The 15,946-nt window shown below is 35.0% G+C and overlaps 1 protein-coding gene across 1 annotated transcript in view; it reads right to left on the reverse strand.

The window, feature by feature from the left end:
• Positions 1 to 15,946, reverse strand: part of ATRX (ATRX chromatin remodeler) — a 331,615-nt gene that overhangs the window by 222,181 nt on the left and 93,488 nt on the right. The window contains 3 exon segments of the mRNA XM_030306144.1: positions 4,443 to 7,519; positions 8,280 to 8,347; positions 9,985 to 10,094. Coding sequence (XP_030162004.1) covers positions 4,443 to 7,519; positions 8,280 to 8,347; positions 9,985 to 10,094 — 3,255 coding nt within the window.

Here is a 15,946-nt window from a genome sequence, read left to right on the forward strand (position 1 = left end):
AACTTCCAAATTTGTACTATGAGGCCAGCATTACCCTGATACAAAAATCAATGACACCACTAAAAGAGAACTACAGGCTAATACCGCTGAAGAACATAGATGCAGAATTCCTCAACAAAATACTAGCAAAATGAATCCAACAATACTTTTAAAGAAACCATTCATCATGATCAGGTAGGATTTATTCCTGGACTGCAAGGTAGTTCAATATTTTCAAATCAACAATCTTATGTCACATCAATAAGAGAAAGGATAAGAAACATACGATCATTGCAATAGATGCAGAAAAAGCTTCCGACAAAGTATAACATCCATTCATGATAACAACTCTCAAAAAAGCAGGTAGAAGGAACATACCACAACACAATAATGGCCATATATGAAAACCTCACAGTTAATGTCATAATGGTGAAAACTAAGAGCTTTTCCCTTAAGGTCAGAAACAACACAAGGATGTTCACTCTCACCACTTTTATTCAACATAGTACTGGAAGCCCTAGCCACAGCAATCAGACAACAAAAACAAATGAAAGGCATCTAAATTTGTAAGGAAGAAATCAAACTCTCACTATTTGCAGAATTTATATATACATATATATACATATATATATATATATATATTATAAAACATCCTAAAGACTCCACCAAAAAACTACTAGAATTGACATAAATTCAATAAGGTTGCATGATACAAAATCAATGTACAGAAATCCATTGCATTTCTATACCCTAATAATGATGTAGCAGAAATACAAATTAAGAAAACTGTCTCAATGTACCAAAACTAATAAAATACCTAGAAATGAAGTTAACCAAGGAGGTGAAAGAACTGTATTCTGAAAACTACACAACTTTGATGAAAGAAATTGAAGAGGACACAAACAAATGGAAAGATATTCCATGCTCATGGACTGGGAGAATAAATACTGCTAAAAGCCCATACTACCCAAAGCAATCTACACATTTAATGCAACACCTATCAAAATACCAACATTTTTCACAGAACTAGAACAAACAATCCTAAAATTATATGAGACCACGAAAGACCCCAAACAGCCAAAGCAATCTTGAAAAAGAAAATCAGGGGCGCCTGGGTGGCTCAGTCTGTTGAGCGCCCAACTTCAGCTCAGGTCATGATCTCACAGCTCGTGGGTTCGAGCACCATATTGGGCTCTGTGCTGACAGCTCAGAGCCTGGAGCCTAATTCAGATTCTGTGTCTCCCTCTCTCTCTGCCCCTCCCCTGTTCACGCTCTGTATCTCTCTCTCCCCTCAAAAATAAATAAAACATTAAAAAAAAATTTTTTTTAAGGAAAGAAAAAGAGAAACAAATTGTGGGGTATCGCAATCCCAGATTTAAGATATACTTACAAAGCCATAGTAATCAAGAACAGTATGGTACTGGCACAGAAATAAACACATAGGTCAATAGAATAGGATAGAAAACCCAGAATTATATTCAAGATTATGTGGTCAATTAATTATCAACAAAATTAATTTACTCAACAGAGGCAAGAATATGTAATAGGAAAAAGACAATCTCTTCAAGAAATGGTGCTGAAAAAACTGGATGGAAACATGCAAAAGAATGAAACTGGACCACTTTCTTACACCATAAAAATAAATTCAAAATGGATTAAAAAACTAAAATGTGAGACCTGAAACTATAAAAATCCTAGAAGAGGTGTACCTGGGTGGTTCATCTGGTTAAGTGACCGACTTCACTTCAGGTCATAATCTCATGATTTGTGGGTTCTAGCCCCATGTAGGACTTTGTGCTAACAGCGCAGAGCCTGGAGTCTGCTTTGGACTCTGTGTCTCCCTTTCTCTCTCTGCTCCTCCCCCACTCATGCTCTGTCTCTCTGTCTCTCTCTCTCTCTCTCTCTCTCTCAAAAATAAAATAAGGGGCGCCTGGGTGGATCAGTCGGTTAGGCATCCAACTTCAGCTCAGTTCATGATCTTGCAGCTCATAAGCTCAAGCCCTGTGTCGGGCTTTATGCTGACAGCTCAGAGCCTGGAGCCTGCTTTGAGTTTTGTTTTTCCCTCTCTCTGCCCCTCCCTCGCTCATGCTCGCACTCTCTCTCTCTCTTAAAAATAAATACATATTAAGAAATTTTGGGGAGGCGCCTGGGTGGCTCAGTCAGTTGAGTGTCCAACTTCAGCTCAGGTCATAGTCTTGCAGTTCGTGGGTTTGAGCCCCACCTCGGGCTCTGTGCTAATAAACAGCTCAGAGCCTGGAGCCTGCTTCAGATTCTGTGTGTGTGTGTGTGTGTGTGTCTGTGTGTGTGTGTGTATGTGTCTTCCCCTCCCCTGATCGTGCTCTGCCTCTGTCTCTCAAAAATATAAATGTTAAAAAAAATCTTCAAAAAAAAATTTTTTTATAAAAAAAATAAAACATTTTTAAAAATTTAAAAAAAACTCCTGAAGACAGCACAGGCCGTAATTTCTCTGACATCTGCCATAGCAACATTTTTCTAGATATGCCTTCTGAGGCAAGGGGAAAAAAAGCAAAAAATAAACTATTAGGACTACATCAAAATAAAAAAAATAAAATGCTTCTGCACAGCAAAGGAAACAATCAACAAAACTACAAAACAACCTACTGAATGGGCGACAGTATTTGCAAATGACATATCTGATAAAGGGTTAGCATCCAAAATATATAAAAAACTTATACAACTCAACATCAAAAAAACCCCACAAATAATCCAATTAAAAAAGGGCAGAAGGCATAAACAGACATTTTTCCAAGAAAGACCTACAGATGGCCAATACACACACAAGAAAAGATGCTCAACATCATTTATCATCAGGGAAATGCAAATCAAAACCACAATGAGATATCTCCTCACACCTGTCAGAATGACTGAAATCAGTAACTCAAGAAATAAAAAGTGTTGGTGAGGATGCGGAGAAAAAGGAATCCTCATGCACTGTTGGTGAGAATGTAAACTGGTGCAGCCACTGTGGAACAGTATGGACATTCCTCAAAAAATTAAAAATAGAATTACCATAAGACCCAGTAATTCTACTACTATTTATCCAAAGAATACAAAAATATTACTTCAGGAAGATATGTTTATTGCAGCATTATTTACAATAGCTAAATTATAGAAGCAACTCAAGTGTCCAATGATAGATGAATGGTTAAAGATGTGGTATGTATATATACAATGGAATATTACTTGGGCCATAAAAAAGAATTTTTGCCATGTTCAACATGGATGGATCAAGCAAGTATAATGCTAAGTAAAATAAGTCAGAGAAAGACAAATACTTTATAATTTCTCTCATATGTAGAATTAAGAAACAAAACCAATCAACAAAGGAAAAAGACAAACACAACACACTCTTTAACTACAGGAAACAAACTGATGGTTACCAGAGGGGAGGTAGGTGGGGGAATGGATGAAATAGGTGAAGGGGATTAAGAGTACATTTATCATGATGAGCATGGAGCAACGTATAGAGTTGTTGAGTCACTGTATTGTACGCCTGAAACTAATATGACACTGTATTTTAAGCATAAGCTGGAACTGAAATATAAATAAATTTTTTAAATGAATAAATACATTTGTTTAACATGTCCCTGGTTAACTGCCAGGTTTATGGATCAAAAAAAAAAAAGACAATGCAAGTGACATGTGTATTTATTATACAACTGGTTTTTAAGAACTGCAATAATGATAGAAATTATTTTCACAATTCTATTTGGTGGGGGGGGGGGGGGGTATCACTAACAGGTTAACCCAAATCCTAATTGTCCTAGTTCTCTATCTCCTCAGAGAAAGATAATTCATCTATTTTTTGGATTTTTCTTTTGTTATAGTTATAAACAGAAACATCTGTTCATGTGATTAGTAAAAAATTGACAAGTATCAGTAATGGGTTTAATGAAGTAAATTTAAAGTTTTCAGAGAATTTCACTGGACACAAAGTTAATCTACCCAATTTAAAAAGCCATATGCAGGGGTGCCTGGCTGGCTAAGTTGGAAAAGCATACAACTCTTGATCTTAGGGTTTTGAGTTCAAGCCCTGTGTTGGGTGTAGAGATTACATAAAAAATCATATACACGGCAAAGCAGTTAAAACTTTCACACCTATCTCCATTACATGAATATATACCTACAGAACTATTGGCACAGGTCTGATTTTTCCTTCATGAACTACTGTTTACTACTCCAGAACACTGGTAAAGAAATTTTGTCATCTACCCAACAAACCTGGTATACCTGATACAGAATACTAATGATATTTGGCATACCTTCCAATGATGCCATAAAAATAAATGAAGGAAGGCTTTCGAGTAAATCTTTAAAGAATTTTTAAAGGGGCTTTTCCTAAACAGTAACCTTGCATTTGATTGGCTTCAGGGAAAATTAAACAATGTGGTTATTCATGAGGGTAAAATCATAAATTATAAATTTATTTATTTTTTGCATACCTGAAGATTGGCAAAATCCAGTATGTGAAGACAGCACTAAATTTTCGGTCACAGGCTTAATTTTCTGTTCATCACTGCTCCCCTCACCTACAGAATTCTGGTCATCTCCTATATCAGAAGATGATGAACTAATGTCAGCTTGCTTCCTTTTAGTGCTTGTTCTCAGGGAGTTTCTCATTTTCTCCTTGACACTGACTGCCTTCTTTTTAGCTGAAGTTCTCTGTTTCTTCAGCTTTTTATTGTCTTCAGAACTTTCCTCACCATCAGAAGATGATGAGCCACTATGTACTTCCTTGGTATTTCTCTTTGAATTTAAATTTCTTCTTTCCTTCAGTTCTATTCTTTTCAGTCTCTTATCAGAAGAATCACAACCATCTTCTTTCATGGAATATTTCTCAGTATCAGATGATGAACAATCTCGTCTCTTCATTGAACTCTTTTCAGGCAGGTTGCACCTTTTCTTCACTCTACTGGATACTCCATTCTTACTCTTTTTATCTTCTGAAGAATCACAACTATCTCTTTTCCCCTGTAATTTCTCAGCCTTATCAGATAACTCATCCTTCTTTTCAGAAGTTTTATCTTTTATTTGTTTTCTTTTCTTTTCCCCATAAGTTGTGTCATTCTTATTTTGTTTTATTCCTTTAGGAAAATGAGAAATTTCTTCTCCCTCAGGTAATTTCTCAGTGCTATCAGATGATGATTCATACTGTTGTTCCATCTTAATTACATTTTTCTTCAAATCTGTAATTTTCTTTTCTTTTACTTCAGTTCCCTTTTTGCTCAGCTTTTTATCATCTTCAGAGGATTCATCACTTTGCTCTTTCTTTGGGAACTTCTCAGTAATGTCCAGTAATCCAGTCTGTACTCTCTTACCCATTTTGGTTTTCAAATGCTTACTCCTTTCTTTAGTTTCAGCAACCTTTTTGTCTTCTGGAGAATTAAAACTCTCCTCTTTCCCTGAAGGCAACCTAGCACCATCAGAAGAAACACCTGACTGCTGCTTTTTAGACATTCGATCTCTTAAGTCCATGATGGTCTTGTCTTTATCAACTGTGCCTTCTGCTGAAGAGAAATTCTCTCTCTCTTGTTTCCTTTCAGCATCATCAGATGATCCTTCTTGTGCAATTTTCAAACTTTTCTGCCCTTGATTATCCATTCCTTTTTTCCTGTGTGTTTCATCTTCAGAAGAATCATAATCTTCTTTATTCGGAACTCTTTTTTTGGTTGTTTTGGTAGCCCCAATTTTACTCATGCTCTTTATCTCTTTCTCTAATTCTGAGTCATAATTGGAAGATTCAGACTGGTTTTGTCGTTTCTTTTTAGAAATTATAGACCTTTTAGCTGATTTGCCTTTCTTAATATCATAATCTGAGCCAGAAGTAGAACTTTTTCGTTTCCTTTTTCCTTTATCATCTTTCCCTGTTTGACTCTTTAAATCATATAAAGTCTTCTCATGGTTTGTATGAGTTTCATTAATATCAGTATCTGAAGAAGAACTGTGACTCATCCTGGATACCTCTTTCAGGATTGCTAACATTTCATCAGAATCGGAATTCTGATCCACAATCTCTGACTGCTTAGATTTAGGCAATTTATTAGGTTTAGGATTATCTACAGCACTGTCAGAAGAATTCCGCTTATCCTTTTTTCTCATTGGAACGGATAGTTTTTGTTTCTCCTTAACTGTTTCATTATTTTCTTCATCTGAATTAGATGTTGCAGGATTGGTTTCTGTCTGTCGCCTCAAGGGTGTAGTCTTCACACGTGGGGATCTTCGAAGATCAGATTCTTCTGAAAGTAATGGAACTTCACTTTCAAACAAATGCTCATTATCATTCTTTTCCTCTCCAAGTCCACAGTTCTCTGGCTTGGTGTTCAGACTAGAACTTTTATAGCCATCTTTATCTTGTGGAACTTCCTGACAATCAGCACCTTTAATTGGCGAATTAGAAAGGGAAACAGGGGTGAGTTTAACATATAATTCTTTTGTTACTTTAGCTGTAGTTTTTGACTTAATACCTCCTCTGTTGTCTTTTGAAGTAATACTTAATTTTACAGAAGAATTCTCCAATTCTTGCTCTGTTCCACTATTGCCATCTCCCTGATTATCTGCTGAACTCTGAACTTCCATAGCTGTCTCAAGATTCTCAAAAATGTCTTCTGGAACTGAGGAAGGAACAGACACAATATCCATATCCAAATCGTCAGAAGTGTTAGTAGGTTCATACTGAGGTTCTTCTTTTTTATCAGATTTCTTATGTTCACCACTGGCACTTTTATTTGCTCTTTGTTCCTGTACTACAATACTCTGATCCATGTGCTCACTATCTACCTGCTTTCTTGACAGTTTAGCTTCTGATTTTGAAAAATCTTTCCTTTCCAAAGCACAGGGTTTTTCTCCCTTTCGTACTTTTGTTTCAGATTTAGCATCTATGACTTTATGCTCTTTGGTATTTTTCTCTTTGTTTACAGCATCCAAAGCTTGAATCTCTGAATTCAAATCTTCTTCTAATGCAAGATGAGCTTTCTTGATATCAGCCAACACAGATTTAAAAGCCTTAAGCTGACGTAACTTTGTAGCAGAACTGATTTCTGAATTATCTGCTGCCTGCTTCAAAAACTTAACATAACTGGAGTTCATGTTAGCTGTGGTCTCAATCAGTTTTTTTGCCTTCTTAATCATCTCTTTAGGCACAATTAGTGCTGAATAAGAGTAGGTTACAGTACCAGAACATGATTCATCTAATTTCTTTTCTTCTCCATTACAATTTGAATTATTTTTCTTTGGAGAAAATCTGGGTGTATGGTCATATACTTTATTACTCTTTTCATTGTCAACTTTTATCTTCTTTTTATTTTGTTGCAACAATTGTTCTAAATTTTCAAATACGCTATTACATGCAGTAACCAAGTCCAACAAAGGTTCTGGGTGACAAATGTAGCAATACCACTGATTGTTTTCATCCATTATTGTAGAGAGCTCCTTTCGACCAAGGTTGCGCAAAATGCATTTCTTACAGAAAGCATTATGGCAAAAATCGCAACAAATCAAGTTTCCACCTTCTGCACACCACCTGAAATTATTAAAATATTAAAATGTCATTCCCAGGGGCACCTGGTGGCTCAGTCAGTTAAGCCTCTGACTCTTGATTTCACCTCAGGTCATGATTCTGGGGTCATGGGATCAAGCCCTGCATTGGGCTCTGTGCTGAGCATGGAGCCTCCTTAAGGTTCTCTTCCTCCCTCTGCCCCTCTCCCCAGCTCATGCTCTCTCTCTCTCTCTCTTTCTAAAAATAAAAAAATAAAAAGTAAATATTATTCTCAAATTACTCTCACTTTAAATTTTTTTTCATTATTAAAGCAACTTAGGGGTGCCTGGGTGGTTTAGTGGTTACACGTCCAACTTCAGCTCATGTCATGATCTCACAGCTTGTGGGTTCGAGCCCGGCATCGGGCTCTGTGTGGACAGCTCAGAGCCTGGAGCCTGCCTCATATCCTGTGTCTCCCTCTTTCCCTGCCCCTCTCCTGCTCACACTCTGTTTCTCTCTCTCTCTCTCTCTCTCTCTCAAAAATAAATAAACATTAAAAAAATTTAAAGCAACTTAAAATTTTGTGCCAGGAATTTTAATAGTAAAGTTATTTGGATCATCTGCCTATTCTTTATTGGAAACTTAAAAGAGACATAAACTGAAGGTTTTGTGGAAAAAAATAACCTTCCATTAGATACATCAATGATGATACTATAAAAAATGGATCTAATAACATACTATGTAAGAATTTCCCCCAAAAAAGTAGACAGTACTGAATTTTAGCTCATCATGATTTATTACCTACCTACATTGTTCATCCATTCCATCAGAGTCACGGCTAATATCATCACTCATGTAATATTTAAAGCAATTCTATTAAAAGAAAAGGGGAAGGGGAAATTTTAAATTCAAAATGAATAACATTCATAATGGACAAAAACTTTATTTTTAAGTCATTAAAAAAAAGTAAAGGGAGTGCATGTGTGTGTGTGTGTGTGTGTTTGTGTGTGTTTTAGAGAATAAAAGCAAAAACACTGCACTGCCCAATGCTAGGGTAGTATTCTAATATTTCCAGACATAGAAATATCTCAAGAAAATTAATTCCTTGAAATAGATTTCCATATCATCAAGTACCACTATTCCTTATATAAAATTTATAGAAGATTTTGGTAAAGCAAATTTCTGATCCCATACAACTAGCTACTAAACCTCTACATAAAAATGTATTAGATGTTGCTGCTACTTAATGAATTTAATAGTCTTCATATATCAACAGCTACTATGTGTACAGCTAAGCAACATTATCGTACATTAAGCTACATTCCCTTTAAATCTCAAGCCCTTATTATGGAAGACAGGAGGTATTACACCCAATTTGAGAGAAAAGGCTAAGATTCATTATCATTAATACGTAAATAAATTTTCTAAAGTCATACAACTAGTTAAGAGCCAATGCTGGTATTCAAGTCCAAGTCCCACGGACTTTAAATTCCTTTTCACGAAGACTGGAAAAAGGTTAGGTTCCATGCCCAGTATTGAAAAGTACTGATTACTGAATTGGGCTAGGCTCAACAGACTGGTCCTTGGAAAAACATCAATTATATATATAAGAGAAAGGAAATGCACATTACAAATCCAGGAATATAAAATTCAGCTACCACATTTGAAAACTAGAAGCTAAAACATGTCCCATAAATAGGCTCCTGGCTAAACTGAATTCAAAGAATGGAGTGACACAAATTACTAAAGGAGAAAGTAAATTTAGTCCATTTAAGTAGGTGTATATCAACAATTCAAATAATGAATGATCCAGAATTGGAATTCTGAGGAAAATCTGGTCTGCCCCTGCATTTCAAGGAGGCATTTTGTTGGACACTAACACAGAATTAATCTTAGCAATAATGAGTTAGGGAAACCATAACCTTAATATTATAGATACTTAAAATTAACTCCAAGGTATTACTAATAAAAGAATATACACAGAATGTTAAAACTGTCTTCAACACATATGAAGCATTTTTAATTCTATTATCTTGTGACAAAACCTTGTCCCATGTAGAAAGCTTAGATTTGGTTAACCAGAATTCATAGGTTATAAAACACATGTGTACACACATAAACTCTTCAGATTTGCCAACACACCATGCTCCCCTTCACCTATCAGTCTTTGAATACCATGTTGCCTCTGCTTAGAATATGCTGAACCAATCCCACTGCACCAGGCTAATTCGTATTTATATTCCAGATATCAGCTTATATCATTCTCCATTATAAAGTTCCCCTACCCAACTCCAAATTACACAGGCTTCTGGTGTGTTCCCATAGTACATAGTATTCCCCCTATCGTGTCACTTATTAGGCTTTTTGGTCTGGCTGTCTTCTCCACTACAGTTTAAGTCCTCCAAAGACAGAGACCATTTCCATCTTCTTCATCAATGTGAACCAAAAGTCTAACATATAGTAAGCATTCAAATATTTGTGGAATGAATTATAAACAGATGATTACATACCTTACAAATAAGTACTTGCAGTGAAGGATGTCTATAAATGGAATCTTTTTGAAAATGATTGACCTGCTGTCCACAAGCTGTGCAGCTCACAATCCCATGAAGCCCATCTTCTAGGAGAAAGGAGTGACCATTATTCACACATACACACACACATAAAAAAAGATATTTACTTTAGTCAGCATTGTGCTACTTTTACATTGGAAATTAAATACTTCAGAATCCTTAGAAAAGTGACATTTTGGCCACAAAAGGCTAATAATTTTATGGACTTACTAAAACATGACAACCTTAGCAAATTCTAGAACTAGAAATACTAATCTGTTTCCTTTAGATGCAAATCTTATTTCCCACAACAAGTTGATAAAAACTCCATAAGAGAAGTTCTAAAAATAGGGATCAAGAGCTCTTTTTCATTTTGCTATTGCTTTGCAAATAAATTAATTATCAGTTCTTAATGAACAGGGAAGCAAGTGATATACATGTAAGTCTTTTGTAACCTTATACTTAAGTTAGATATGCCATTAATTTTTATCCTTAAAATAAAAATATCTGCATAGACTCTTCCAGTATAGTGTGTGAAAACCTGACAATTTTAAATTACCAATTTCTTTCCTCAGATTACTTCAATACCATCCCCATCTCCCTCAGATTACTTCACTATAATTCCCATTAACCTGTCTTCTATGTCAATTTCACCATCCATTCCATATCAGCATGGTCTATTTCCAAATAAGGACAAATAAGACTTGCATGTATATCTATCTTGGCAGCAAAACCCGAGAAAGACAGTGTTTGCAGGAAAACAGACTGAAGATAACCTAACATGACAAAGAGGAAACCTCTTCTGCCTTACTCTTGTCCCTAGTTCTGCCTTGAGCAGTGTTTCACAATCTAAGCTGAACATCAGAATCCTCTCTGAAGAAACTTTTTAAAAGCAGAGACAGCCATTACACCCCTAAACCTCTGAGAATCTCCTGGACATTTTTTTTTTTTAGTTTTATAGATGGTTCTGATGTGCAACCAAGACCTTGATACAAGTAAGATGGTAGATTAGGATTCTAAACAGGCCAATAAAAACGCCTGCATTCACAAATAAAAAGATGATTAGAAGAATAATAAATTATCTCTATATCTAAATAAAAGACAAAACAACACATATATTTCTCACCTTTTAATATTCTATTTTGGTTTTTTTCTTACTCTTTATGTGCAAGACACCATGGACCCAAACATTATCACAAATATTCTTATTTGCAGAAGTTAAAAAAGTTTAAACAAGTTTTAAGGGCACCATCATACTTTTCCAGACAATATAGAAAATTTGAAGACTCACTATGTAAGTTGCTAATATTTTATTTTAAATCAAACTGTCCTACATCAGTGTTTGATCTTGAGGATTCATTCTGTATTTGTTTTGGTAGAAACAAATACACAGTGTACTTCATTTCAAATAATGATTGAATTCAGATATACTAACAAAAGCTAGAATATGAATATTCATCCAATGTTAACATAATAAATATTAAACATCTTCTATGTGCTTTTTGCACGTATATCACTCAATAATCAAAACTCGGTGATCCTTTGGAGAATTTCTCCCACATGTGCACAAACAATCATATACACAATATTCATTGCAGCACTATTTAGGAAATTAGAAAACTTTGAAAATAAAAAAATTCCATTTGGGATATGGATAATGGTTTACTCATATAACAAAATTTTATACAGCAGTGGAAAATAAAAAATTAGATGTACGTTTTACTGATATGGCACACTTCAAAAACAATGCTGAATGTGAAATGGTGCAAAAGAATATAGGGGACACTATTTTGTATATTTTTAAATGAAAAATAAATGCTTTGTGAATAAACATCTATAGGAAAAATATAAAAACATGCATGAAAATAATACACACACATATGAATAGAAACTTCAGAATAATCATTATTAGAGGGGTGGGAGGAGGAGGAGGAAATAGAGGAGTAGGACTGAACCAGTATTTCATTTAAGGGAGATGTGAACCAAATACTGAATAATAGTCAAAGGTTACTTTTTGTACTTATTTCTATATGCATACATTTTAAACTTTTATTTTTAGTTGTGAAATATCTTAATGGTTATAACATAGTGTAGAAATGGAAAAGAGGCATTTTCATTTCTGGGCTCAATACATTTTAATAGATTTAAATAAAACAAAATTCTATAAAACATTAATTAAAAAACTGAAGATGACACAAAGAAATGGAAAAACATTCCATGCTAATGGATTGGAAGAACAAATATTGTTAAAATGTCTATACTACTCAAAGCAATCTACAGATTTAATGCAATCTCTATCAAAATACCACCAGCATTTTCACACACTAGAACAAAGAATTCAAAAATTTGTATGGAACCACAAAAGACCCTGAATAGCCAAAGCAATCTTGAAAAAGAAAAGCAAAGCTGAAGGTATCACAATTCCACACTTAAGTCATATTACAAAGTTGTAGTAATCAAAAGAGCATGGTACTGGCACAAAAACAGACACATACATCAATAGAACAGAACAGAAAACCCAGAAATAAATCTGTAATTATATGGTCAATTAATCTTTGACAAAGCAAGAAAGAATATCCAGTGGAAAAAAAGTCTCTTCAACAAATGGTGCTGGGAAAACTGGACATCTATATGCAAAGAATTAAACTGGACCACTTTCTTTCACCACACACAAAACAAACTAGTTGGCTCAGCCAGTGGAGTATGCAACTCTTCATCTCAGGGTTGTGAGTTCCAGCCCTTTGTTGGGTACAAAGCTTAAAAATAAAATCTTTAACAAAAAAAAAAAATCCTAGAAGAGAGCACAGGTACTAATGTCTCTTGACGTGAGCTGTCACAACATTTTTCGAGATATGTCTCCTGAGGCAAGGGAAATAAAAGCAAAAACAAACAAACAAAACTATTGGGACTACATCAAAATAAAAAGCTTCTGTACAGCAAAGGAAACAATCAACAAAACTAAAAGACAACCTACAGAATGGGAGAAGATATTTGCAAATGACATATCCAATAAAGGGTTATCATCTAAAATATATAAAGAACTTCTAAAACTCAACACTCAAAAAACAAATAATCTATTTAAAAAATGGGCATAGGTCATGAACAGACATTTTTCCAAAGATGTTCAACAGACACATGATCCAGATTTCAACAGACACATGAAAAGACATTCACCATCACTCAGGGAAATGCAAATCATAATAAATACAATGAGCTATCATCTCACATCTGTCAGAATGGTTAAAATCAAAAACACAAGAAAAAAAGTGTTGACAAGGATGCAGAGAAAAAGGAACCCTCTTGCACTGTTGGTGGGAATGCAAACTGGTGCACCCACTGTGGAAAACAGTATGGAAATTCATCAAAAGTTAAAAATAGAACTACCCTACGATCTAGTAATCACACTATTGGGTATTTACCCCCAAAATACAAAAAAAAAAAAAAACCACCCACTAATTCGAAGAGACACATGTACCCCTGTTTATAGAAGCATAATTTAAAATAGCCAAATTATGAAAGCAGCCCAAGTTTCCACTGATAGATGAATGGATAAAGAAGATATGGTATATATATATATATAATGGAATGTTACTCAGCCATAAAAAAGAATGAAATCTTGCCATTTGCAATGACATGGATAGAGCTAGAAAGTATGATGCTAGACAAAGTAAGTCAGAGAAAAACAAATACCATATGATTTCACCCATATGAAGAATTTAAGAGAAAAAAAAATGAGCAAAAGAAAGAGAGAGAGAGAAACCAAGAAACAGACTCTTAGCTATAGAGAACAAACTAATGGTTACCAGAAGGGAAGTAGGTGCAAGGATTCATAAAATAGGTGATAGGGATTAAGGAGTATACTGGTCATGATAAGCACTGGGTGATGTATGAAACTGTTGAAACGCTATATTGTATACCCAAAACTAAAATAACACTGTATGTTAACTATACTGGAATGTGAAATAAAATAAAAAGAAATAAAAAGAAAAGAACAAAATTATTGTGCCAGATAGAAAAATCAGATGTAAAATAAACTTTCTAACAAAATGGGGGAAAGGATGTCAAAATAGGCTATGGTATTTTTTTTAAGTGTCTCCTGAAATGGTCCATATAGCTATATCTTTAGGTTTAATTTTGTTTCCAACCAATGTAAGATTACTTTATAAACAGTTTACTTTCTTGATCATTTCCTAAATTAGGCTTCAATTATAGAATTAACTTTCCTAGGAAGTTTGAATATTAACTAGCAATTCAGTACCTAAGATCACTAGTTTATTCATACACGTGTATACTAGTAAACACAGTTAAATTTCCCGTGTGACTTCTGACAGCTTAAAGATGTAGCAAATCATTAAGACAAAAATTAACATGAGAGCTTTAGGTGCTACTATATGGCTATAAACATATATATTTCATTAACATGATATAAACATTACTACACAGAACACTCAATAAAATGTTCCAGAAACATAACAGCTCAGACCAAACACCAGCAGCACTGTGAAGTGGCATTAAGTACACCCTCCCCAACAACTATGGTTCTTTTTTCATTCTCCTTTTGGTCCTTACACACATTCTAGACACTGACTGCTCCAGAGTCCTTCCCAAAAGACACCACTTAGATATTAATTTTGACACAATGCAGTACACGTAGTTATCTGTCCTCTAGACTCTTGCTACTGATCCCTACATCAATCACCTTCTACTTGCTGATTCTTGTTTTAAGAAAACTATTTAGGGGCGCCTGGGTGGCTCAGTTGGCTAAGCATCCGACTTCGCTCGGGTCTTGATCTCACGGTTCATGGGTTCGAGCCCCGCGTCGGGCTCTGTGCTGAGAGCTCAGAGCCTGGAGCCTGCTTTGGATTCTGTGTCTCCCTCTCTCTCTGCCCCTCCCCTGCTCGTGCTCTCTCTCTCTCAAAAAATAAATAAACATTAAAAAAAAATTTTTTTAAAGAAAACTATTTAGCTTTGGTGAGCTCTGTTGCTGCAATGACAGTTTCCCTACTATGAACTACATTCTCAATAAATCTTCCACACGCTTGAAAGGAGCAGAACACCCCCTTGTGGACAGAAGACTAAACAACATTCCCTTGATTTTCTCCAACAACCTAATGAATTATTTAATCTGACAAAATATATAACAAATACAGATATATTTTACTAATTCCATCAAGATAATCATATAGCACTGAAATAAAAATCTACACAAAATTTCACCAATATAACTACTATTCTATAATTTCACAAGTGAAATAAATATTAAACAGACATGCTTCCATTATACTTCTACTTAGAAATTTAGTGTCATGTTCTATTTTTTAGAGATTCATTCCTGTTATAGGCATAGATTCTGGCTCTGTTAATCTGCCCAAAAATACGGCACTATTTAAAAATCATGCAGAAACGAATGGGAAACATACTCCACTGACATAAATTTCTAAACGAATCCTCCTTATGCTAACTTTCTACAGATGATTAGCCAACATGGTGCGTGTACAAGTGAGGGGGTAGACAGACAAAAGAAGAGATGGCTCAGACAGGTGGAGGGAAGGTTATAGCTCTAGCTCCCTTCTCCTTCCTACTCATCTCTACATTATCCTTACATCAATTGATCTCCAACTTTAATGTAGGAAAGAACAAAATGGGGCTCATTCTTGACATCAGCGCCAAAAATTCTAATGTGTTAGGAGTGGAGTCAAGGGATTTGCATTTTTAATAAGCACCCCAAACAACACTAATGCACAGGTAACTCTGTAAAACAATGTATTAGATATACATAAAGTTACCCGAAGGCCACAGGCAAGGTATTGTCCAAATCTGAAATTCTTTCAGGGTGAGAGGGAACACATGGTATTTTGGCATATAGGCATTACAGAACTAACATGTATAAGGAGGAAATGCTAAGCTTCTTGAGATAACT

This window comes from Lynx canadensis, chromosome X (genome assembly GCF_007474595.2).
Source record: "Lynx canadensis isolate LIC74 chromosome X, mLynCan4.pri.v2, whole genome shotgun sequence".
NCBI lineage: Eukaryota > Metazoa > Chordata > Mammalia > Carnivora > Felidae > Lynx > Lynx canadensis.